The sequence below is a fragment of the Neodiprion pinetum genome, chromosome 4, assembly GCF_021155775.2.
Source record: "Neodiprion pinetum isolate iyNeoPine1 chromosome 4, iyNeoPine1.2, whole genome shotgun sequence".
In the NCBI taxonomy this organism is placed as follows: Eukaryota; Metazoa; Arthropoda; class Insecta; order Hymenoptera; family Diprionidae; genus Neodiprion; species Neodiprion pinetum.
The window spans coordinates 23438330-23464137 of NC_060235.2; the positions used below are offsets into that span (position 1 = coordinate 23438330).

Genomic DNA, 25808 nt, shown 5'->3' on the forward strand with positions numbered 1-25808 from the left:
ATCACGCTCCAATTAGGTCTATCTCTCACATCACTGTGTTGTATTTTAACGCGACATAACTTCGGGCCATAATGACCTCGTCTAATTTGCAATGGATTCTACGGTCACATAAATATTTACCATATGGCTACGTGCTGGATCAAGGTCTTGGCACATTAGTAGAATTCCGCAAATCTGAACTACGTTGAAGAATGTGGGCTTAAAAATTTTTAAAAGAGATGCTGCTGACTTGGTAGAAACCTTTCAATATTTTATTTTTTTGATTTGACAGCACTGATGTAACTAACGATAAGGAGACAATATTTGACATTGGGGGTTTAATGACAACCGGAAGGTTGAAGATTGATGTAGGAATTTTTATTTAGATCTAAAAAACATCAGTAATTCGTATTTCGTATTACTTTAATGGATAAACAAAAAACTTAGGTCTACCTTTCAGTGCAAAGATGCGTAAATACAATTACGCTAAACTGTCGAGATTCCTATTAATTTTACCCTCGAGCGCACACGAGAGGTCTGGAATACGTGAGCAAAATGTAAAATCGACATGGGGTACCTGTGTGTTCCTAACGCAAAATCTAAACGAACAAAAAATTTTAGGCGCACACAAATTATCTTATAACATTCAACCCTGTATTAGGACCTGATCCTCATTTCAGTCAGTACATGACGCAATGTATTATTATAATTCGATTCGAAATTGAAGGAAACGTCTTTGCAATATTTTTAATGTTATTACTTCAGTTCATTTTTCATATACCGAACGGTATGACTTCATTTCCAATGGATGTTGTGGTGAGCAACATCTAGTCCCTTGCTTATCCATCCACATGCGATGAAAATTTTCTAATTTCTTTCAAATATGCACAAAGCCGAGAAATATTTTGTTAGGAAACTTTTTCTTTTGAAGTATGATATTGCTTTCAGGAACTCGTCGCAAAAAATGTAAGTGATGTATGAGTATACACTTGAGTTCCCGAATAATCGGTACAACTTAGGGATACATAGAAAATATTACATGTTCTTGACGTTACGTGTACAAAAACTTTCCAAACGGGAATTTTACCCTGTGGATATGTCGTTGACTCTGTCATTACCATTGAGAACTAACGTAAACACTACCAAACGTTATACCTCCACCTCCTGGCTCGAGTTATAAAGCAGAACTTGTTACGTAAACGTACTCGATCACACCTTAGGCTGGAGTCTTATGCACTTGAATTATTTCGCAAGAAATCCACTGAAAGGCGAAGGCAGGCAAGTGATAGTATGATAAAATGATTAATATTTGATTCTGCAATAATGATGCGGCCTGCATAGAACTCCAGATTGGCTTTGATTTTCACACGTGTCACTTGGCCGAAAGTCATGTCGTACCCTGGCTCTTGATCTACTAATTTAATCCCAATTTCCAAGTTAATTCTCGTTGGGTTTGCATATCACATTCAATCTCCATTGTTATCGAGGCCTAAGCGCATGTGAAACTGAGCCATACAACGTAATGTGAGAACAGGAATTTGAATGGAGCCTAGGGTATAATGAATTGGTGTAATATATTATCGACGGTGGTAAGAGACATAAATTGTTCGTAATTTTCATTCGCCTTATCACCGAATTCTATTTCGTAAACTAAGAATTGATTCAAATATTGACATTGCGGACAATTCTGTAGCAATTGACCATGCGTACACGTGAAAGATACACTATGAATGTAAGTATGTTATTCTGCAGTATCCATCCACCACAAATGGTATTGCAAGTTTCGTAAAAATAGTCAGCGAAATTTATTTTGAACTCTATAACCACCAATCATTTTAGATTCTCACAGCGTCAACTGTTAACCAACGCATTGAGTACATATGATAGAAGCATCGCGGTATTTGATACAGCTTTTTCTCTCGGTATACCGGAAGCCCAATCTCAGATGAATGGCTTTTATTCAACTCGGAAGATATTTCATTTGATTCTGAGAGAGGACGAATAAATTATAGACACATAACGATGGTCACTAATACATCCTCTTCTTGCCCTGCACCACAACCCAACGGCCAACATTTGACACGAATAAAGTTTCCGTTGACAACAAAGTTAGTGAAAGCTTGTCTAACAAACATACCGAATATATCAATATACATATACTGAGATGCATCCGTATATAATATACTCTAATACACGCATGTTGAGTCTTGTGCATCGTAGTGCCGGCATAGAAAGTCGATTTTCTGATTGTGTAAATCGACTGAAAGAAAATAGAGCTTTTGTGTCAATGAGAACACCGAATGCCGGAAAGATTGTCAGAGATGGTCCTTGGACGATACGATGCCAAAGGAGCTTATATCTATGGGACGATCAGCTTACAACCGTTGCCTTGGGCATTTGAAGAAAAAAACATAGAATGCGGTGATTTCAACATCAAAGGAAAAGCAGAAAAACGAAGTAAAGAAGATACAACAGTAGCTACTGGAAAACCAAGGAAAGAAGAGAGAAGATATTTCAGTACTCGAGGGTCGATCAGAGAAAGCTGAAAAGGCAAGTGACAACAGTGTTAGAGGTTGGGGGAACAATTTTAAACGAAACACGTTTGACGAACTTAATACCACCTTACATTCGAAATGCCAATATTGCGCATGATCTGCTCGATGGAGTTCAAACTGTGAATGAAAATTTATATATATATATATAAATTTATTTTATATATATATTTATTTATTATATATATATATTTATATATATATATGTAGTCGCGCGTGATTCGAAGGCGGCATTCTGAGCAGTATTCGCCTACGCTTACGCTATACAAACATAAATATATCCCTTTTGCTAATGAGCGGCGAAGTGGGGGATACGGGACGATAGTACCCGATACCAGGTGTCCTTCTCAAACGTGGCCGCAGCTAAGGCGGTAGATTTCTGATCATTCAGTCAAATTCGGAATCTGGGACGGAGAGGTTGTCTCCCTCAGGACCCAGAACCGCGGTGGCTCGGATATTGTGTGAGTGATTAGTGACTTGTGCGGATTTACTCTTGGTTACTCGAGTTGTTTGGCGCGTCGACAAATATATTGTTGTGCTGCGCAATCGTGTCCCCTTCCCTCCCCCCCCCCCCCTACCCATCGTCTCAAAAATCCCCCTCTCCAGTTTCCCCGACATGTATAATATATTTGTTTCGACAAAGTGGTGAAGTTGCGAAAGTTCAAGTTCCTCGGTGAGTACTTCACATCAAGCCACTTGCTCATGGCGCTCTACGAAACAGATCAGCTGGTTCACATATTATTATATTGTCTACTGTCATCTGCGTACAGGTATTACTTCAAAATTGTACATCTTTAGTCTCAAACTGACACCTCACGCAGCAGCACGAATTGTTCTATAGAAGTTGCAGGTTTAGTCGCTAGAGGACATTTAGGATTTTTAAGTGTATGTGTGTTTACATTTATGTGTTTACGTTTACGAATATAATTCAGCACATGATATTAACTTTAGCCAATTAGATCGGACCCGGCCGTTCATAAGAAGGATATCCAAGACTCATATCAATTATTTCGCGAGAAAAATTCTATAGAAATATTCGAATTTGCAATTTCTATCGAACTGCTCTATCAAATAAATGAAAACGTGACTGTCAGTTTGATTCTCGACGGTTTGCTCATTTACTCATCCAGATCACTCACTTCTTGTATCTTCATCGCTAATTTACGAATCCCTTATCAACCCAGTATCTATCGCTTTAAGCAATATCAATACCACAGTACATTTATGTCCTCTTTCTATGGTGTTTTTCTGTGATAACTTTTTATGCCATAATTTTTACCCTAACCATCTTAAACTCTTTGAAAGAATTACGTTTCCGGGCTAGACTTTTGGTTTTTTAAAGAAATTAATAACCATATATACTTTATGTTTATTTCATATTTTGTGAGTGCAATTAATATATAAGAGCAGACGGATTCTGGTCATTGAAACGGTTAATGACGCGTTGATTGCATAAAAGTAAAATTAATTAACTTGCTTGCGCAGAGACCTGCGGAATATAACAGAAGTTCAAAAATCGAACACTGATCTCGTTATTATTGAAATTGCTCGCAATTTTCGTATACTGCATATACCGTATGTAATCAATAATCAATCACGCCCCTCTACAAACGAATTCAACGTATTTCATCGCATTTTCCCAGACAATTCCCACCTGGTGCTGGGGTTCTGCTATCTAATAATTATCGATGAATTATTTTGCCCAACCAAATTAAAGTAAAATTTTTTGCTACTAAAATTACGAATTGTAATTCGTACAGAGAATGGCGATAGGAAGCTCTACGTAATTTATTCACTTGTAATTACTGTTAGAATATATGTAGATACAGTAGAGCCTCGCTACTCGAGCACACGCGTGTCGTCTGAAAGATGTTTAAAGACGGTTTATGTATGAAAAATATGTCTTTCAATTTCACTTACGGGATAATTCAAATTGCAATAATTTAAAATCCAAATGTTCGTCTATTCTTGATACCATATCAAACCTGTCGATTTCTCTCAAGGAATTGATGTAAGAATAAAGAAATTGAACAAGCAGGACAGATCGATCTTTTTCATATTTATATGATGTATTATGTATTTTCGCATTATACCGAAGTACCTCACTCCTATCAAATATTGCAACTTTCGCACAAAAACCATACCGTTTTTATGATCCCGCAGAAACCTTTCACGGTACAGGAAGCTGATGAAAAGACGTTGTGTTTGGCCGGTAATAAGATATATTTGAACGAGAAACGTCCATGGAAAGAATGGTAGTATTATATTTCCGAAAGATATTTCAAATGGTAGCGTTTCGTACTTTCAGAAGTTCGTTTTTCATAATTTTTTCTTATACTTTGAACCGACTCCTGATCTCTGATTATATGTACGATATCATAATATTTCTACAACTCTACAACAAAGTGGCATTGAAATGGTTCGTAATATCGCAAAATGTCGGTCCGGAATTTCCGCTGCGTTGCTATAAAAGCGTTTACCACACTTACACTGTATTGAAGTGCACAAGTCATTAATCATTTTTTACGGACAGCTCTTCATCTCGTAAAAAGATTTCGCCACCATCGTGTACAAGTAATTTAGAGGCTGTTACAGCACCTGTGGGAATCACCCAAACCCTCATGAAAATCCCATGACTTAAACGCGTCGTTTCTCTACAAATTCCCTCACAAAAATTCGATTACCTACCCAACAATTTCTATCTTCGTTTCCGTCATACGTTTATCTGTTGCGAACAGAATAACCTCATTTGATTTTATTCATCATTTTTCAACGTTAAGTCCAATGACGTAATTTTTTTTTTACCTGCTTAGTGTAGCGTATAGCCATGCAACTAATTGTAAAAGCCATAGTCTCTTCATACATTTCGGTTGCGAATCATTCAGAATTGTTTCGTTTCGGTTCCAATTTTTACGTCATATTTGGCGAACATCACACGCCATCATTAAACTGAAACCCCAAAGTTTTTACGTTTATTCATAAACCTTTTCCGTTTCATTCAAGAACCTTTACCTCAGATTTTTCCACCGCTGAAGCATTATCCAAAAACACGTGACCCACTCGAGGAATCACCGCGTAACGAAGTCTCCGGTTAGTCGGAACAAATCTCGGCACCAAAGCTTTGGCGTTTCGGTGAGACTTGAATCGAAACCACGGTCTTGAAAACAAGTCCCACAACTCCGCTCAGGTTTCGGTGGTGGGGGGTCCCCAAAACTGTTTCAAAGTTCGTTGTGAATTTCCTCGGTAGGGGTGCTGTGGTTCCAGTGGAAAGTTAGCACATGCGATACAGACAGGGAGAGAGACAAAGGGAGAGGGTGCAAGGAACAAAGAGAGCATACCTGCTCACACGATACCAGCGCAACTCGTGGCAAGTATATCACCTAAGTTCAATCCAATTTCGGGGACGTCGTCTACTACCTAAGTTCTGAGACTAGTATACAAGATCTTGTCCCTAACTACTTGGGAAAAACTCGTGTAACCTATTCGAAGGGGAAATATGGGTTCATGTTTTTAGCTGGTCTGCAGGCGCGAGCTTCACGTAATTGATTGGTCAGAGTAATAATATCAGAATTAGAATCTGTCAGTGCACCTTTGAACTTACCTCAACTTCAAATTTTACCCAAATTTTCAGACAAGTATGACCGGAAAAACGGGTTTGGCATACTAGGGTTCATTGGTACTACATAACAGGGCACAGTTATTCATGCCAATTAACAAATTTCTGATTTAAATAGTTTTACAATCACGGCATCAGCGTGCGACGCAAAGATAACGGAAGTGTATCTTTAGGCAGTACGAAATTATGTGGATTACTCCATTAAAAATCCTTGCTCGAGTTTTATACCTGAGGAGTTTAGTTAGAATTTGACGTATCTTGAATTATCTCATCAGCAAGCTGTGAGATCATGCAATATTCATGTCACATTATATCAGGGTTATGGTGAAGGAAGCTGTTCTATGTTCAGATAATTCATGTTGGTAACATATGCGAATGAATCTCACTCCCCGTATACAACGAACTTCTACGGAACTTATATGGCTGAATAATCGTCGTGTCAAAATACTTTTGAAAACGATACGCTTACTTACATACAAGATTCCAAGTCGATTATATACTGGAAAATTTATGAGAGCTAACAGAAATTTTTTCCTTATTTACACAAATGGAATTTTGCAATTTTCGCTTACTGACTTCTTAACGTGCGATGTTGCTGAGATTGCAGCAGGATCCGGTGTAAATTTTTTAAATGACAGCGTGTCTTTGGTATGGATACAGGATGTAGAAAACGGTTGGGCATCGCTATCTGTCAGAGACGCCAATCTTAGCAGTAAAACACACACTGTGATTTCATCTAAACAGGAAAACTTGGTGGCGCTGTCTACATAACAGGTGAACGTATTGCGTTAACGATGCAAGGAGCATACGATACCAAACTAGGTCGAATTTGCAGGAAAGTTGGAGTATTAATTAAAAGTTTGCGGAAGTCAGAAAACCTGTGAAATCTTAGGGTGCAGCGCTTCGATAGTATAATTATTTTGAATACACTTCACAAATAGAACACTCGAAGTTCGGTATTTTGAAATTATGATTTCCACTTTATACATACATGCATTCTTGTTTTTAACCTTAATTTTAAATTTGGTTTTTCGGATGTACTTTTAAACTTTTATTATACTAATTTTGCAAAAGGAATGACTAAAAACTAACTATTTGACAGAGATATAGAGACAGTTACTGTTCGTATAGTACAGAGGAGCTAGCGATTAGCCCTAAAAGAATTACAAATTAGAAATGAATCTGCAAGTCGACTCATTGTTAATATGATTTTGACAAACCTTTTACAAAAAAAAAAATTCATTTCTGTCTAAAACATTTTTATCGAAGGTATTCTAATGAAATCAAAATTCACTCACATCAACAAAGACCGATTGTTAATATCAATCCATTAGATTTTCATAAGTATCCCGAAAACACAGATATATTAATCAGATTTTTTATCTTCTAATTTTCGATCCCTACCATCGTTGTAATAACTTCTATGACGAAGTGGAAAAATAAATTATCGATAATTCTAGAGAGGTTTGCTCTGTTGAAAGTTTGAAAAACCGCCAGGGTACCGTTTGCGAAACATCTAAATACCTCCAATTAGTCGTCCAATAAATCATTATTCATAAAAACAGTACTGAAAACGAAATAGGGACATTAAGGTGATGTGATACTCCTTTTTCAGTAACAAAAACTGTTATCCGAATTCCTCGGAGACGATTAATCTTTCGGATAAAAGACCAGAACAGTCAACTGCGGAAATTTTTGGCTCAGTTTCCTGTTGATTGGTGAACGATTAATTGGACCACGATACAAAAACATAAACTAATATATACATAAGTCCGTAAGGGTTACACATAAAGATAAATAAAAAATATTTGAATAATTGGTGGCGACCTCTCAATATTTTCTCACTTCCTCCAGATCTTACGACAATTTTTTTTCAGTATTTATCAAAAATTTTTCGTGTCGCACATTAAAAAAAAAAGTTCAAAAATGAACCACCCTAATACACGTACTAAAACCAGAATGTAATTGCATGAAAATTTTATTCTTTGAGCTGTCAATATTTACTACTTTTGAGTTGTGTTATTCCACTCGGTAAAAATTGAAATGCATTAACGTAGAATCCACAAGATACATTGTTGTCATTTTGTTGAAGCATGTCACAAATCTCAATTTATTATTTTTGCTGTACACCACATTTACAGCAATTGGGCCGATTCTTTGTTGTGAATTAATCGTATTTCGTATCTCGAATGGATAAAAATATTTAGATTTTTAGCTCAACTGTTGTTTATGAAGTTATTGTTATTAATTGCTATACAGGGTGTCCTATTGTTAACAAACCAGCAGAATATCTAAGAAATAAGCAGCTTTGTAGAAACTAATTTGAATTATTTCGTACAAAATCTTCATCTGAGATGTTTCTATTTGTGCTTGACATTTTTTTTTTTGATCATGACATTAAATTTCAAATTAAAAAATAATTGAGCTCTAATAGCTGGCGAGATTGTATAGCAAGAATCTTTTCGTCTTTAAAGCAGCGAAGCTAACTTACAATATTTATTTATTCATTCGTTCAGCCTCTTTTTCATTTTTTGCCTTCACACTTGACACTATTTGTCAATTTGTCTCTACAACGGCGAACGTTTAAAATAGTTGGGCATATTCTTGAGTGAAATCAATTTGGACTCTTAAGAAAAATAAAAAACAACAATGTTTTGCATAGGGCGGAAAATATTAATATATTAGAAAGAAGCAAACAGTGTAATGTACTTACCTTCCAATCGATTGAACGTTAAATGACTTTTGCGGATATATGAGTAGGCATTGTTCCAATTACTTTAGCAGCAGAAAAGGGATTACATCCGCGGCCGAAAAAGAAACGCGATCGCAATGAAATCTGCAGAGCTTCCCTCCACCTCTGGTAAACACGAGGCAAGTTTAACCATGAAATACATGGATCCTCTCGGTGTATACACACACACACACACAGCCGTTTCACCCTCATTTCTAACAACCGGGTATACAAAAAGAGGATGAGCTCATTTATTAGCTCGAGGTACGGGTGACGTAAACAAATTGTTAGCCGACACATGTTGTTGCTCAGGGATTGATACGGCCTGCGAGTTAATAAGCGCAATCCACCCACGCCTATACATACTCAATCACTTCGGTCGATCGAGTGCACCGAGGAAATATCTATATGCAACAAGTTGTAAAACTATGGCTAACTGAGATTCAAACTTTTAAAGGGAATACCGCTGGGATTCGAGAAATGAGCTCGGCGACTGGTCTGTTTCTTGATCTGTGAAGCGCAATGGCTGAACACTTGTCTGGCAAAGCAACCCTCTCTTTGTTAACTTTCGAGCACCTAATACATTTCCTACGTGTCAAAGTGACAAGAATGCAATACAGAGAACAACGATCATACGGGCACAAGGAAATAATTGACTCAAACCGTCGTCTATACACCTAAAGTCTCTTGAACTTCTCAAAAAGCGATCGTAGGCGCTGAATACCCCAATATAACTGTTTGTTTTTTCTCAATGTACGATATACCTAGTTCTTCGCTAAAAGCAAGCAACTTATCCAAGAAAAACTTCATTTTTAATTGCTATTTTTGATGTTCTAAATAATTGGCATAGTGAGAATAATGACTAGTGGTCCTTGCTGTAGTGGAAAACGATAGAACTATTTGATTAATACTGAAAATGATCAATTTTTTGATTGAAACACTTTGAAATCGGTCAAGATATACTTCGTTCGCATTATTCAATCCAAAATATAACTCTAGTTAGGATCCGTTATTACACAAAAAAGTACTAACACCCAATGGGAGCAAACAAAACTTTTTTCAAAAGTTGCTTATGCTCATACAATGGTACGGATATGTCAGATTCGTCCGTGGAAGCGATAGTGACCCAGGAATTGTAGCCAATTGATATAAACCTGATCTGCAAAATGTTCGCTACACCAAATCCAAATGTTTACTGTTTAATCAAGTCTGTGTCTAGTTCCAATGGAGCTTCGACTCACATATTATTTATCTATTTATTCCGTACGTAACCATCACTATACTTTGTAATCAAAACCATGTCCATTCCAATTGACAGAGTGACCTGAATTGCGATTTTTTTTTTATTTTTCAACTTTTATTTTAGCTCGCACCCAGCTTTAGGTTTGGCGTTTAAGGGAGATATCGCCTCATTACCGATGGAAAGTCAGGAGCGATGGAGATATCAGTTTCTTGGCAGGACTTAGCTATCGGGTGACGTTTTCCAAGGGGGTTGTCTGCGAAAACATCCATCACCCGTAACCGTCGAAGCGATGGCCTCGACTGCATGATTTCTCCCCAACCCAGTTTCGCTTTGATCATTTTTTTACATGTCGTATCGATATGTGGAGGTGGTAGAGGAACGGTTCGTGCGGTGGTCTTGATGGACCATTATTGAATATCGCACGTTCAAGTTGAAAACGATTCACACGACGTGTGTATGCCGATGCAGAGGTACCGTAAAGATATTTCTCATGCTTGAGATAAGGCAGTTTCTCAATACAGAGACATCTTGGATGCATTATGCGGAAAATGCAGTTTCTTTGCAAAGCAAAGGAACGAGCTGTATTCGGTGAAGTGTGCTTTTGAACTAGAGTGAAAAGCTTTGTTCAATTGTGCAACAGTCTTGTTACTTTTTTTTTTCGCAAATGTCTGTCGTTTGGTTTGAGTTCTTTATCAGTTCGAAGAAAGTCAGGATATTGAAATGCCTTTGGGTCATATATTATTCCATTATTCTGTACTGTATCTGTAACCAAACTTTCGGTCATGTATTATTCCACCCTTGGAACTATGATATAACTTGTGTGTTTCATTTATCTCGGTTTCTTTCATCGCACCCGTAGCGTGCTTGTCAAACGTATGAAAATTGGCCGTACATGTGGGGAACGGAGTTCAGTTTTCAGAAATATGATTATATCTATTTTGTGTACTGACGTTTACAACCATATTAAAGCCATACTGCTTGTATGCTCTACGTCCTCACTGCAACGACAAGTATTATAATTTTATAATCGTATGCGACTGGAACAAAAATATTCAATCTCAGTATACATACATACGATATATCAAATTGACGTGCGATTTAGAGAAATTTGTGGCACAATTTGAGCAAGTCGTTTCGTATGAAGCAGTATACGAGGATTGTGATGAATGGAAGGTACGAAGGTTCCTGAAAGGTGATATTCACCGAGAACTGAAGCATCATAAATCCTAGGATCGTGACAGTTTGAATTAACGCGAATCGTGCAGAAAGGAGTAGAATCGTAGGTACGTCAATTCACTCCAGTTATAACATTCGTACTCGGTACATTAAAACGTGATACGCAGCATATGCGTAATGAACAAATACTGCGATTAAAAGACTATTTCTTATGCTCGTTTCCGGCATGGGTATTAAAGTGATAACTTTAATCACAGGGCAAGTTATTTCACGTTTGCTTGTTACTAAAAATAAAAATTGATATCGAACTTTCACAAACATCTTGATTGTTTCGTTGAAAAAATATATTCTTTAAACTTCTAAGTAGATAATTCTTACCATAATATTTAGTAAGAATCATCCCTTTTGAATTTTTTGCTAGATTTAAATTAAATACTATTTACAAATTTCACTTAGCCATCACATACCACACCTATTTTTTTGGGACATACTTTCTGCTATAAAATACTACAAAACACAACGGCAACGTATTAATTACTTGTGTAGCGGGTTGTGGCGAGATAATTACATTGAATATGTCTCATTCATTAGCGTTGCCTCTGGGGGGAGATCTGTACGTACGTGTATGAGTTGAATAACGAAAATTGCTCTATCTGACTCAGTCGAACCCATATAATTTTACGTCAGTGGATAATTGAAAATTCACACACTAGAATTTCGCTAGTACTAACGAATTCCAATTTACAGAATTGAATGCGTCAAAAAATGCATGATTCAGGTATATGCTACGAAATAACAGTATAATGGGTATCATAGTTGAAGAGAAGTGTATGTATTACTGAAATTATAAGAAAGTGGGATGAAGAAACAGTTTGGTGAAATTGAAGTTGTCAACACTACATCTTTTGAAAATTGACTCATTGATCTGGTTATTTAATTTACTGCATTCTCTATTTAATTTTGTCCCGTTAACATCAATTAATGATCGCAACAGTTACGACAAACCATAGTACGAGTAACCGCATTTAAAGAGAACTTTAACACGTTAGATCATCCGGTTACAGCTACAAAATTCATTTTCATCCTGTCCTCATGACAATAATTTTCAGTTGTGGTAATAATTAAAATATTTCCAAGGACTTTAGAGTAAAAATAATATTTCATTCGGACGTCGCATATTCTGAGTCAGTAAGTGTTTCACGAAACAGATTTGGTGCGAATCTAGAAAATATCACATTTTCTGGAATAAAATGTACAGTTGTTAAGATAAAGTATCGAATGAAACATTAAATTGAGAATATGTAAATTTGAACAACTGGTGAATTTGAAAAATTAACGACGGAGCCAGGAATCGAACCTGGAATCTAGCGATGCTTTACCGGAGACTTACTCCACTAGACCACCTAGCCTAGGGCCGCCCTGGGCTATATCGCTAGATTCCAGGTTCGATTCCTGGCTCCGTCGTTAATTTTTCAAATTCACCAGTTGTTCAAATTTACATATTCTCAACAAAAAATCTCTCGTAGATTAATGATTTGCACACCCGCATCTCATTTATTAGACGGCATTGCTGTCTTATGGGCTTCTCATCGGAAGCAAAGGATTGAAAGGGGTAAACATAAACATCTACACACTACAGTCTCCTTACATCGTGCATGCAGAGAAGAAATTCTTACTGAAACATTAAATTGGTTGAATTGCGGTATACGTAATAGAATAATGTATGTTTTCACCCATGACACATAATTTTTTTTCGCGGTGGTCGATCACCGTTTGCTTTAATTCTGGTAATAATAGTTTTAGTAATATCCATTTTATACAACTAATCAAATGCTCCAAATAAAAATCTCGTATTATTGTTCATCCATGAAAATATACCGGACCCGAAAAACGACGCTGATTATGCTTGAATTTTTATATTTAATAAAGCTAACCCTCGTCTTACAAGAATAACCCTGTCTTCTCTGATTTCAATTCTTTTCTACGATAAAAACTTGATATTAGATTTCATAACAAGTTCAGAGTCACTCTGTCTACAGGCATTCGCGAAATTTCGTTCCACGGGCGAATTCGCCCCATATTTCCGCTCTGGATAATTGAAGTTTGTGCGGATTATTGATTTGTTGCGGTTGAAGAATTACCATTGTCAATCCCACCGTGTTCGCCGTTCACATGAAAACCAAAATCAGGTATTCGTAAATTGTCAAGAAATTGCGTATTTTGCGAATTGACGCGTGTCATTTGACGAAAAAGCTGCGCTGACGATAAAAACTTGACGGAAGTTGTGATCCGTTTTGGAATCGCTTGATGTTGCTTATTTTCGCGTTACACCATTACACGTATAAGCTTTGGTTCTGCCAAACATTTTGCGACGCATCACTTTAGCCCAGGGCTTTTCAAAACCCTGAAAGCTTGCCACTGCGAACCCGATTCGCTGACCTGTTTCTACGACCTCAAAACCTCAGGCCCATTAGCATTGCAAGCGCCGTCTCTAAATTGCCCAAAGCGGTGGCCTAGCCTCAGATTAACCAGTTCATCTCGAACTCTGATCTCTTGGACGACTTTCAATCTCGGTTTGCGAAGCACACACACCAGCATACATAACAAAAGTTATCGAAGCAGTATTGTGTTAGTAGTAATTGCGTTGATTTTCGTTTCATTGAAATAATGGAAAGCTGTGGTCCTGGTTTCGTTCACAGTTAGCTCGGGTCCGTGCTTTACGTGATTAGACCGAAGTTGGAGCAGACCCTTTTCAACTATTCATCAGGGTTCACCGCTCTATCCTCCAAGTTTTTCACTGGTGTTTGGATCCAAGATTTTTCCGAGATGTCTTGAATTCCGCAAAAGTCGTCTCTCTGTTTCAAATACGTTGATTTACGTACGAACTACTTCATTTTTATGAAACAAACGCGACAATGACTCGTATCAATAAAGACCTGCGAAACGGACATGCTTAGTAGACCCGCCATTAACTCCAAGAACGTGTGGCACGAGTAATTAATTATAGGGTGATTATTGCTGTCAATAGCACAGTTTCTGGTTATTGAAGCATTAAATTAGTTTCTTTGGTTTGGTACGTTTTTTCAGTTGAAGAAGGTCCTAATAGCAAGTCATTGTTGCGCTAGCCTAGAATAATTGCAAGAATCACTAGAAATTACTGTGGAAGTGATTATTATCAGAGAGAATAGTAACTCATACTACACTAGTCATCAAAATTAATAGGCAGACTATTTTCACTGTGAAAATCAGTAATTTAAAAGCAGTAAAACTCTGAGAAAATTCGCGTAAAAAATTTGTCAAAGTAGCATGTTGCAGCTTAGAACATCAGCTTCAAAATTCTTTCCACAGATTTCGTGTGCATCGGTTTGCTTCCAAGTTATGCCACTTTGAAGCGACACAGATCAAATTTTCAAATCGAACTTCGAAGCTAGAGTGCTGTACGGAACACGGTAATTGTTCTGACATAACCAACGTTGTTTCAAATTTGTTGTGCGTTTTTTTGTCGCGTAACCTTTCTAATCATATACCCAAAAATCAAATCCATTTACTTTCACTTGAAAATCATCAATTTAAACTTGAAGTTTCCCTGGACGCAGCTTGCGTAAAAATGATTTCCGAGAAAATTTTTCAAACTGAGAGCCGACTCGTTCGATACAAACGTGAAGTCAAAAGTTTGTCCAGAAACTAGCTGGCGTTCGAAACAAGTAATATCTGACACCGGATTCTCAGTTGAACGATGTAACCGGTGTTACCATCTTTGCGAGTTGCTGCTCAGGTCATTCTCGATGCGTCGTTGGGGATTTGAACCCAAGTCCTTTCGTTCCGTATTTCCACACGCTATCGCAAAGCTTCTATAGGCAACTGAGTTCCTTCTCTTCTCGGAGTTTGTGCTGACTCGGCTTGTATATGATAGCTCATTTCGATCGGAAATAAGCGTTCTGCAAATTGTCCGAAGGCAAATGTATTTTGTAACAAAAACTTTCAATTACGGAAAATGGTATCAGATTATCATTATTCAATAGAGACCTCAGTAAGGAACATCTGATTAATGCAATTAAAAAATTTTCGCAAGTGATTTGCAAAGAATCAAATCGCGGGCCCAAACGGCTTTACGTATAGATAGAAACTGTTGAAAATATACAGAAGACAAAAGCTTGAAAATCTGAATGAAAACTTTTTTCTGTACTGATAATTAATGGGAATTCACGGGATGTCAAAAATTTTCAAGATTTCACAAACTGTTGTACATCGGACATAAGAGAGGTTCATCCCTCGAATAGATCAGTAAAACTTCATGTTTCAAATTCATCTACCATTTTTAACGATAATGAGCCTACCTGATTTCCTTATTTTGCGGATCATTTATTTCGACCACTTTATTCATGTAATGAGAGTCCGCGGCTGTGACTGACAATCTGCCTTACTTGAAAAATGATAACAATTAACAATTGGAATTTGATATTCCAATTTAATTCGCCATTTCCAACGATAAGTAGGTGTTTTTGATTTTTTCTTTACTTTACTCTTGTGAATTCGTATCCGCGGCTGAAACCGAAAATCTACCTTGCTTTTAAAACAATAATCGGATAATTAAGCTTCACATTCGGTTTAATCCCCCATTTCCCACGACAATTAGCGTTTCCCGATTCTTTGAAAAATTTGTTTCGACTACTTTACTCGTGTAGTTCGAATCCGCCGCTGGGGATAAGAATCTACCTTACTTGAAAAATAATAACAATCGAACCGAGGCGTCAACCACTTCGGAAAATGGCGTTCACCGAACTTGACGGTATCCTATGAAAACTTGCGTCAAATAACTAACTCGGGTTGTTCGAACGCCATAACAATACACACGTACCACAAATTGACTTCCAAGGGTCTTGTGATTCTATCTTCAGATCCCAAGTACACACAACATACCTATACGTCAGTTATTGCGCGTTCGTTTTTGGAGAGGCTGTTACCGCCCTCGTAATCCGCCGTTCCCATGTTTAGTTACGCGGGGAAATCGCCATATACCAAATGCACACTTCATACATAGAGGTACATAGATATGCATGCATATGTATATCCACGATATGTGCCCGAGGTCGGTTTATGGAATGTACAAGATACCTTTTGTTCCATTTTCAGTCTAACTAACCCTGTATCCGAGAGTGATTTTCTAATCTGTTGCGCAATCTTTTTACGCACCCTGCACAAGGTGCATTCCGAATGAAAAAAATTCTTTCAGATTTGATTTAAAATCTATAAATCTATATGCTTCTCTTTTCACGCTATTTCCATATATTTTGTATACTACTAGGAGAAAAGCTGCCAACAGTTTCAAGTAATTTATGAAGTTATTTTGGCCCTCGAACTCCAAAAGCCTGTGTCCTAAATAACATTGCACATTCCCCTTCCAGCCCGACAGCCATGACTTGCCGAGGAAACGTATGTCAATATTTTCTTTGAAAAAAGTAGCCTTAATCCTTTAGATCTAATAATACAGACACTTGAACCGTTGGAAAGTTTTACTTAATTTTACGGATAACTTCATCGCATGTCTCTTGTGATAAGAATTAGAATACATATAAGGTGATTATTAGATTATGTCTAATTGCCTTGTACATACCGAGTCATAAGCTATTGCAAATTATGAAGATTATAATGTTTTCTGATTTGAAAACAAATGTTCGATACTTGACATTACTTTCTTGGTAAGCACTGATCAGTGGACTTTTAATTTAAAATGTTAGGTTTTGATAAGCATGATCAATCTTACTAGATTCCCAATCTCGAAAAACTTAGCTCTGAAAATATCACAGTATGTGAGTTTCCTAATTTTGATAACTTTTTTTTATTGTCTACTGATTTATGTTAAACCACGATACATAAAAAATTGTCGGAAATGTTTTGACAATTTATCGTACCGTCGCAGCTGAATATTTTAGTTTACGTTCGGTGGCATTCGAAATACAATGTTGCATAAACAAAGCAGAACATATTTTTGAAATCTTGGTATTACTCGTATTTAGTGTGTTCGTTGACGGGTTTATCATTTTTCTTGTCAGAATTGACGATATTCTTAAAGATTCTGAAAATGAATCGAACGTAGCCCGTCATTTATACTCTAAAGCGCGCGTCAACTCACTGATTGTGAGCCGCAGAATTTGCGCATACCGTAGCATTCAAGAATCGATTCTCGAATTTCCTCAAACATCGGTGCCTGATTTTTGCGAATTTTTCAGACGTGTAGTTGAATCTTTCAAAAACCTCGAAAAAACTAATTATTGAATCTAAATTTTGAAGATGAACTTTTTTGCACTGATAATTTGTTTGAGATATACGAGGATCAAAAATAAAACATTCAACGTGAACCAGTAATTTTCGATCATGAGCCGGTAATCTAGACTTTCAAAGCAGGGGGAAGTTTTCGACGAGAAGTTCGAAATTTGTACAGTGGAAAACTTTATCTAAAGTTTTTTTCATTTGAAGTTTACAAAAAAAACTATAGATGATTTTGGCTTGGCGAGAAAACGTTGAAAAAAATAAATCGATACAAATTTGTGCTGGATATAAAAGCTGATATTGCCAATTGCAGTAAATTCATGGAATGTCAAGGAGAGCATAGTTTCGTAAATATTGAGCTTGCGAATTTCTGAACGTATTGCAGAAGATTTGCAATATCGATTGAAAAAAAGTTAATGTCGAATATCGAGATCCAAATCTTTGCGCGCGACGATGGTTAAACCAAATTGAAACCCTTCGGCCTAGCGATTTATTCTGAATCGACGGGCTTACTCGACAAATTTTATGATTGGAAGCTGCTTCGTCGGATAATAAGGCAGAGACCGATGCTCGTTATTATTTAAAGACAGTGGAAAAATTCAATACTTTTAACGCTCACAAGGTGTGATTAATGGAATTAAAAACGCGGTAATCGAATGCCTCTAAGGAAGTTTAAAGTTTCACCATCATGACAATCTGTCCGAAATGAAGGGTTCATAAAGTTGGAAAGTACTTTATACCAAATGATTAAAAGTTATTGATCATCACGCGCCGTCAAGGTGCTGATTTATGGGTATCGTTATTCAAGTATGATGCTTGCTGACAATCTTCTCAATGATAATCGTAATAAATCTCACGATAAATTATTACAGTAATGTTTTAACCCTCTTCCGAAGTTTATCTTCCGAAGATATTTAAGCCCAATAGCGGAATTACCTTCTTCTGGTAAATCACACTGGATTTCATAGTGAAAATAAGCAGAAAATTATTTTGAAGAAAATATAGAAAAAGCTTTGGAAAGTATCGGGACAACTTCAACCTTTCATGTTTTTTTGAATAAAAACATGAAAATGCAAGAAAAATTTTGAATATTAGTTGACCAGAATATTACCTCTTTGGTGACAGTAGGAAAATTTTCCTGAATCGAAAATCATTTCGTGAAGTCATTGGGCGTATTAATGATGTGAATCCAAAAGATTCAGAACGTTTTAACTTGAAATTCAACCACAGCGCATAAATGGAGCAATGGGTTTTGATCAATTGAAAAACTATGAAAATGTCAACTATCTGACTAATGTATCTTTTACTATTCAAATTAAGGTTTAATGTAAGCAATATTATTGAGACGGTTTTAATTTTTAAAAACCATCAACCACATGTAGTGCTGTGGAAGTGATGACCGCATGTCGGTGTATAACAATACATATAATCATTTACAAATATTGGTTTAAAATCTTAAAAATAAATCGGAAAAAGATCTTATGTTATGGAATGTAAGAAATTTAAATATTTCTTTCATTTTTGCTGCATAAATTTATAGTGATAGCCGAAAAACATTATATATTCATTCACTCATCCATCCAATTATTTACGCACAAAGTACATCGATTATCGGTAAACAGGTGAAACAGATTAAAATTGCAAATACAAATCGTCTTTCTTTCATTCAAATTGTCTGGCGAACTTTTCTTTATTCCTTTTTAAATATTCTTTTTTCTTCATTCGTTTTCAAATAGTCTCTCACGTTAATTTATACTTGTTTCGTTGAAGCTTTGTCGTTTTAATGTCTTGAACTGTCTTGTTAATAATTATTCACGTATCTTTTATTACCAGCAGAGCAGATAAACCGATTTTATCATGTAATTACATTGTCGAAGATACCTCATATGGTTGATGTTTTATACATCTCTGATTTGATTATGTGAAACAAAATCTTCAGATTGATAAATTAATTCATCCGTTCTCGAAGTTGAATTCTTCGGGGAAAAAAAAAAAAAAAAATAAAATAAAATAAAAGACAGATATGAGGAAAAGCAATATCCACACGTTGTGCTTTGACGATAAGTTCGCAACGAGAGATCGCTTCCGAGAAGAAAGGTGTACATTTGCGAAATCGGACACCACGTGATGTACAAGTTTTAGTCAATTTCAACTGACAATGAGTTCTTATTTCGGTTTGAGGCGGGGACATTTAAATCGTTAAACATTTTACGAATAAATTTTAAAAAAGAACTTTTAAGCGCGTTTATACCCCGTACCGTATACCTGAGTTTTATTTCACTTTTATAGGAAATCCATTCCAATATCGAATGTCTCGTTAACGTGCCTTATAGGTGGAAGCCAGACCAATGTTCCCGCTAACTTCTGAGAGTCGATAAAAGCTCAAGACATCATAGAAGATTGTGTCATTGACTGTTGCTATAAACGGAGATAAATGACCGGGAATGAAACTCCTCGATCGCCAAGCTACATAGCGGAAGAATTTGATCAGAAATTCATTGTTATTCACGAACACTATCTTCATAGGTGCCCTGTAGGTCTCAAATCTCTTGTACCGCCGAGCCAACAAGTCATTTTTGAAACCATTTCCCAAGTTTTCAAAGAGAAAGGAGTGCAGCTTGACTCAAAAATCCGCACAAAATGCGTAATTTTCATTGAAACAAAAAAAAAAAACATGCATTATATGTTGGCTACACGTTTTGCATGTTGTCGTTTAAATCACTATTACATGTCTCAGGTATAAGGATATATTGTCCTTGAATGTTCCGTAAGCGAAACTCTTACATAAATCGATAAAGAAAATTGTATAAAACTCTCGTACAATACGAAGAATTATTAAAGTATTGATTTTTCATTGCATGGCTAGACTGTTTGAACCATCAATTAACGATTAGACGACAAAATAATAAACCTTGGAAACGGGTCCAAATTTTACATTGAAACGATTTGAGCGCAGCAAGGATTAAATTTGTACCATTTTTGTACGCACATGTATAATACGATCAGGATATTCCCTTGAGTCTAAAGACAGCGGTGGAAAGTATACCTACGTAAAAAATCCGACAGACTTCTGTCGGATTCGACACAGATCCGACACAAAATCCGAAGTTATCATCCAGGCGAGAGACAAGGATAGAATATGTGAACGGATCCTAATCGGCTCTATCGTAAATGAACTCGGTTTGCGGCTTGATGACCAAAATTTTATTTCGGAACGTGTCCAGTTTCTATTCCCGCGTCCCGATGAACCTCCCCTACATAAAAAATCCGACAGATCTCAACGACACTCGAAATATTTGGATCACAAATTGCAAACGAATTTTTCTTTCATTTTGTAAGTAGAAATACCGCGAGGTGGGCAAAAAAGTCTGAGATTGAAAAATTTCTCAGTAACGAAAATGATAACGACGATAATAGTAACAATAACAACAATCACAACAGTGAGTTGCAATACTAATGAGAATAATAATAATACGCACAGACGAATTCCCAGACAGACGAGATTCCCGAACAGACGCGATTACCGGAAAAACGGACAGACGATCACGTGCTTTGCTTATATAGAAGATTGTTATTTTTCTCGTTCAACGCGTTCCATGTTAGACGTTTGGCATGACTATAATGTGCCTATATACACACGTATATACATACAGCTACACATATGTACACCAAAAGGGCCAGTCCGAAAGTGTTTCTAAAAATACTCGACATCAGCTTACGAATTTATCGTATAAACTTTCGCTCAGATTCTTACCTTCGTTTCTCAAACCAAGTTCTTGACTATGTTGATGAGTGACGTTCGCGCTAGACTTGATACAAGTATATTTACACCATAATTTATTTTTATATTTTTAACCCGATCTTTTTTTTTTTTTTTTTTTTTTATTCTTCGGTTCAAATCGTGGACGTGTCGTGCTAAATTTGTCGATTAACTGTATATTGATGCGAATATACGTGGAAAGGTCGTTCAATACCCGAAAATTACTATCTTGGGTCAGTACTTCATAAATTGTCATAATGAATTCGGAGAGTTTGTACGAGAAAAAGAACGAAACTTTCGCAGACTCAGATCAAACAAATTACTACATTCGTGACGTTTTTGTATTTGTTTTTTTTTTTTATTTATTTTTTATTGTTGAAAAAAATGTTGTCAAGCAGAGATCATAAACAGTTTCCGATCGGATCATAAATTTGTCGGATCGATTCGTTTTTGGTAAAATATTACTTTTAATCTGATAATAAGCAGAAAATTAATTAGCCTAACGGCAAGAATTACTTTCAAGGGGAATTCAGACAAAATTGTAGGAAAACTTTCATCAATTTCAATTGAAATCGAAGTATATAATATTCAGTGGTTTATACTTGAGGAAAGAAAACGCCTATAGCAATAACTGAAATTGCATCTCCCTCTAACATCCACCACCCCATGGTCCTTGGATATATGTAAGTTATCGCTCCCGTGAGGAATGACGCATGTCGTATTTCATATCACTTTTTACCAGCTCAAAAATACAAGTCAAGTTGACGATAAAAATATCAAAGGTCAAAACAAGATCACCTTAAAACGCAGAGTCTATTAGCCAAGCACTGGATGCTGAATCGAGATGTTACAAATGGCGATGTGACGATTGCTGATACTAAAATTTTGAGAGGCTTTGTAGAGCCACCTCAGCCCGGTAATACGATCAGTCAGACAATAACAGCCGTCTTGTATCGAAGTAATTTCGTCAAGTCTCGAGTGAACGGAGAGCGGATATTGAATTGTGTGTGAGAATCGTGTGCCTGAGAAAGTGAATATTTATTGAATACCCTGAGCTTTTGGGATTACGTTAACATCGAGAGGTAATAAAGCAGTTCACTGTTTACCGCACATACCGATCAGAGCCGGGTTTATTAATTGTTCCCGTTACTCCGGCGATCATCCCTTGAAATAGTCACCCCAACTCGGTTTGAGTAGCCGTGCCATAGTCGCGGACACACGACCCTCGGGCCATCAGATCGAGCTAGCTGGATGAGGATCTCCTAGTTTGGTTCCGGGCTAAGTAAGCCAAATCAGCCCAACTAATAGGCAAGAGATGAGGGACCTCGGAAAACCGTTGTGACCCTTTATAACTTTGAGCATTTGCCTTCTTGATCGTAGACAGGATGTTCCGTCACACGGTAAAGGCGTAGAAACGATTAGTCGAGATTTCATCGTACGATGCTATTAGTCGTATTCCTTTATCCAGGACATATCTCATCGAGTGGTAATTTTTTTGGCTGGCTTTTCTTTCGTTCCGCACACTTTTCAAAGAAATTTTCAAACATCGGTAAAACCAGATCGGGACTGACATTGGTCCAATACTGATTTGTATTTTCAAAATTCTTGAGGAACTTTCTTTAATGTTACTCACGTGCACATTTCTTTGAGGAATTTAATTGAAACACGTATTAGATTCAAGATCGCGTGCGAACCGGGTAACAATTTTATGTATGCAATATTGTGATTATAACACGGCAATGGTGGTAATATTGAATTGCCGATTTAAAACAGAAATTCCGCTAAAAGTCGGGACTAGCCAGGCCCAACGCTCATTTTCCGATACTCCACAAACAGTTCTAAAATGAATTTTTCTAGACGTAAAAGTATCTAGACGAACAAGTTTTCAGAGAAATGGAATTCTGAATACCGAACTGTCCTAGACGAAGAAGTTATCTATATGACAAAATTCTTTTTGACGGAGAAGAAACAACCAAGTTAATCGTCTTGCCCCATGAAGCCTGTTTAATTTTACAGTCCAATCGTGTAAACTAATATGCATGTAGAAATATTTCTCGAAATGCTTACACATATATTTTCAAAACACGTTTCACCGTTACATAGAGTAATATTTTAAGATGGTACTCTACCTGTACTCACCGATCTCCGGAATGTTCCTGTCATGATCGCCCTCTGCTGAAAACTGAAATGAAAATGTCACAGTTGTATATTACATTCGAATAAACATCCCTAATAACATTATTTAAAGCAGTATTCACGCGTGATCGGAAACACGGCGTTCACTAGATCGTAAAACGAAGTTGGATTAATTAATACGGCAGTCAGTTTTGCGATTCTCACGATGTGTCGAAGACTGCTCGACGGGTTTACTTAAAATTCAGGGACAGTGTTCTTGGATAATTTAGCTTTTTTTCCAAGGTCTGTTATTTCCTTTTCTTTCTTTGTTTATAATACGTCGTACGATGAGGATCAAAATTTGAACTTCTGTTTTCTCCTCCGCACTTCACGATCCTTCAATTCTGTTCCCACACTCTAACAGCTACCTTACACCCTGCATCCACTTCTTATCGTCACCTTCCTGCTTCAGTTCCCACACCGAGTCGGTGTGTTGCTCTTTTCACTGCTAGTTGCAGACGGCAAAAGTTGAATCCCAACTAGTCAACACTTGCACCCTTCCTCTGATACACTCACTCTCAACTCATCTTCCATTCGGCCAACATGTCAATTCAGCTCTCGTCCCGCAACCAAAATGAAATCTTGCCTTTTCCGTCCTAAGAACGATTTCTCCTCCAACATCTTCTCTCTGTAATCTTCATATCTTTTACAACAAATCAATTCTATAATCAATCATTCAACTTCCTCGATGTCACTTTCTTTCGTCTCCCCTCGTCATTCGTACTTGCGCCTAGTCGTTGGGTTACGAACCCAAAATAGACCGTAATGCGATCACCCCTAGGTGCGGATGCGGTCATCGATTGCCACTTGTCGTGATTACTTGTCGTCATCTACCCCGTGACACTTGAAACGATCGCCATTTTGTTAAGGGAATAAATAAAAATAAAAATATGCCGTCGTGCCAAAGAGGATAAACTGTTCAAAGATACTGTCTCCAAATTTTAAGCAAATGATCGAGATGTTTTTGAGATATCGTAGGCACCAGAAAACATGTCACCGATCGAAATGGTTGAGGTTATTGTCAGCAACAATGTCTTCATTTATTCCAATGGGATGAAAATCTAAACGAAGACTGACTCTTGAATAAAAGGAACCCCAACGTAACTAAATAATCGACTGTCGATGTAGGAATTCCCAAGCTTCGCACTTTTTTTCAGCCTGCTTCTCCGTCGAGTCGTAAGAAAATTGAAATTGAAATTGTAAGCGAAGATACGAACACCTTTGTTGCGAATTCAACGCAAGTCAAGCTACGACGCGTTATCGCTGTGCCCGACCGGAAAGGCTTCGGATTTTTTGATATTTGAACATTTGATGAATAGTGCTCGTTGGCCGTGGATTTGACGGTATGCCATGCCTGTGGAATATACCGATGTGAAGCAGGGTTAGTTGAGCGCGAATACGCAGCGCTCACTCATGAATCATTCATGCTACCTACCTTCCTTTGTCGAAAATTTTATCTCCGGCCTCTGCCTAGCATTCGACGGCTGTGCTCAAATTGCGTTATATTTCTTCATCTATGATATTGCGGTGCGCTTGACAATTTGAAATTGACGGATTTTCTTAGAATTTCAATTGTCGTGGATTTTGTTAAGCCTTCAATATCGCAACACCTGTTTACGGTATTTTCTTAGCTGCCGATAAGTGAAACCTTTCCGTCAACCTGAAGAATAGATCTCATCAGCCGCCCCAAAGAATTGTATACTGCAACAATAATCTTATTAGGATTTCGGTCCTTACTTCTCATTCTCTAATTCTTTTTGTCCCACTGTCACGCGATACCGAACCAAATAATTATGAAACAGCTGGTTAATTTCTCTCTCGTTTAATTACGTAGCTGTATTGAGGTTATACCAATGCATTTGTTATACGAGTTTACGGTAGCCTTGAATAGCAACAGTCTACATGGGGGGCTAAATATAGATAACTAATGGAATCAAGATAAATTCAACGAGTCGACAAACACAACGGATAACAAATCGCGTGGTCGACTCATCGAATACCCACATCACTCATCCACGACCCGTGACTGTTATTCACTAATAATTCGATTCGAGAGTAGGAATGGAGTGAAACAACGTGAAAGCAAAAAGTCTGTAATATGTAGCATGAATGAATAAGAAATTTTAGGAACGAAAAAGTTGCGTCAGCTGATTTAAGGAATAGCTTACTGAACCCATACCTATTTATTTATTTATTTATTTATCTCTTAACTAATTCTTTTATTTTTTAACTTATCCATTTTAGCTATATTTATTGCTAATTTTAGTTTTACTCACTTTTATCTATTTTTATCACCTCTTTGTTAT

The 25808-nt window shown here is 37.0% G+C and overlaps 1 protein-coding gene across 9 annotated transcripts in view; it reads right to left on the reverse strand.

The window, feature by feature from the left end:
* The window catches only part of Trpgamma (Transient receptor potential cation channel gamma), a 108935-nt gene that overhangs the window by 40363 nt on the left and 42764 nt on the right, over positions 1 to 25808 (reverse strand). For 8 of the 9 annotated variants that reach the window (XM_069135760.1, XM_069135759.1, XM_046619671.2 and 5 more), the window contains exon 2: positions 23457 to 23509. In XM_069135760.1, the coding sequence (XP_068991861.1) occupies positions 23457 to 23490 (34 nt within the window). In that variant the 5' untranslated portion in view covers positions 23491 to 23509. The remainder of the gene's footprint in view (positions 1 to 23456; positions 23510 to 25808) is intronic. The other variant, XM_046619673.2, reaches the window with a different exon arrangement.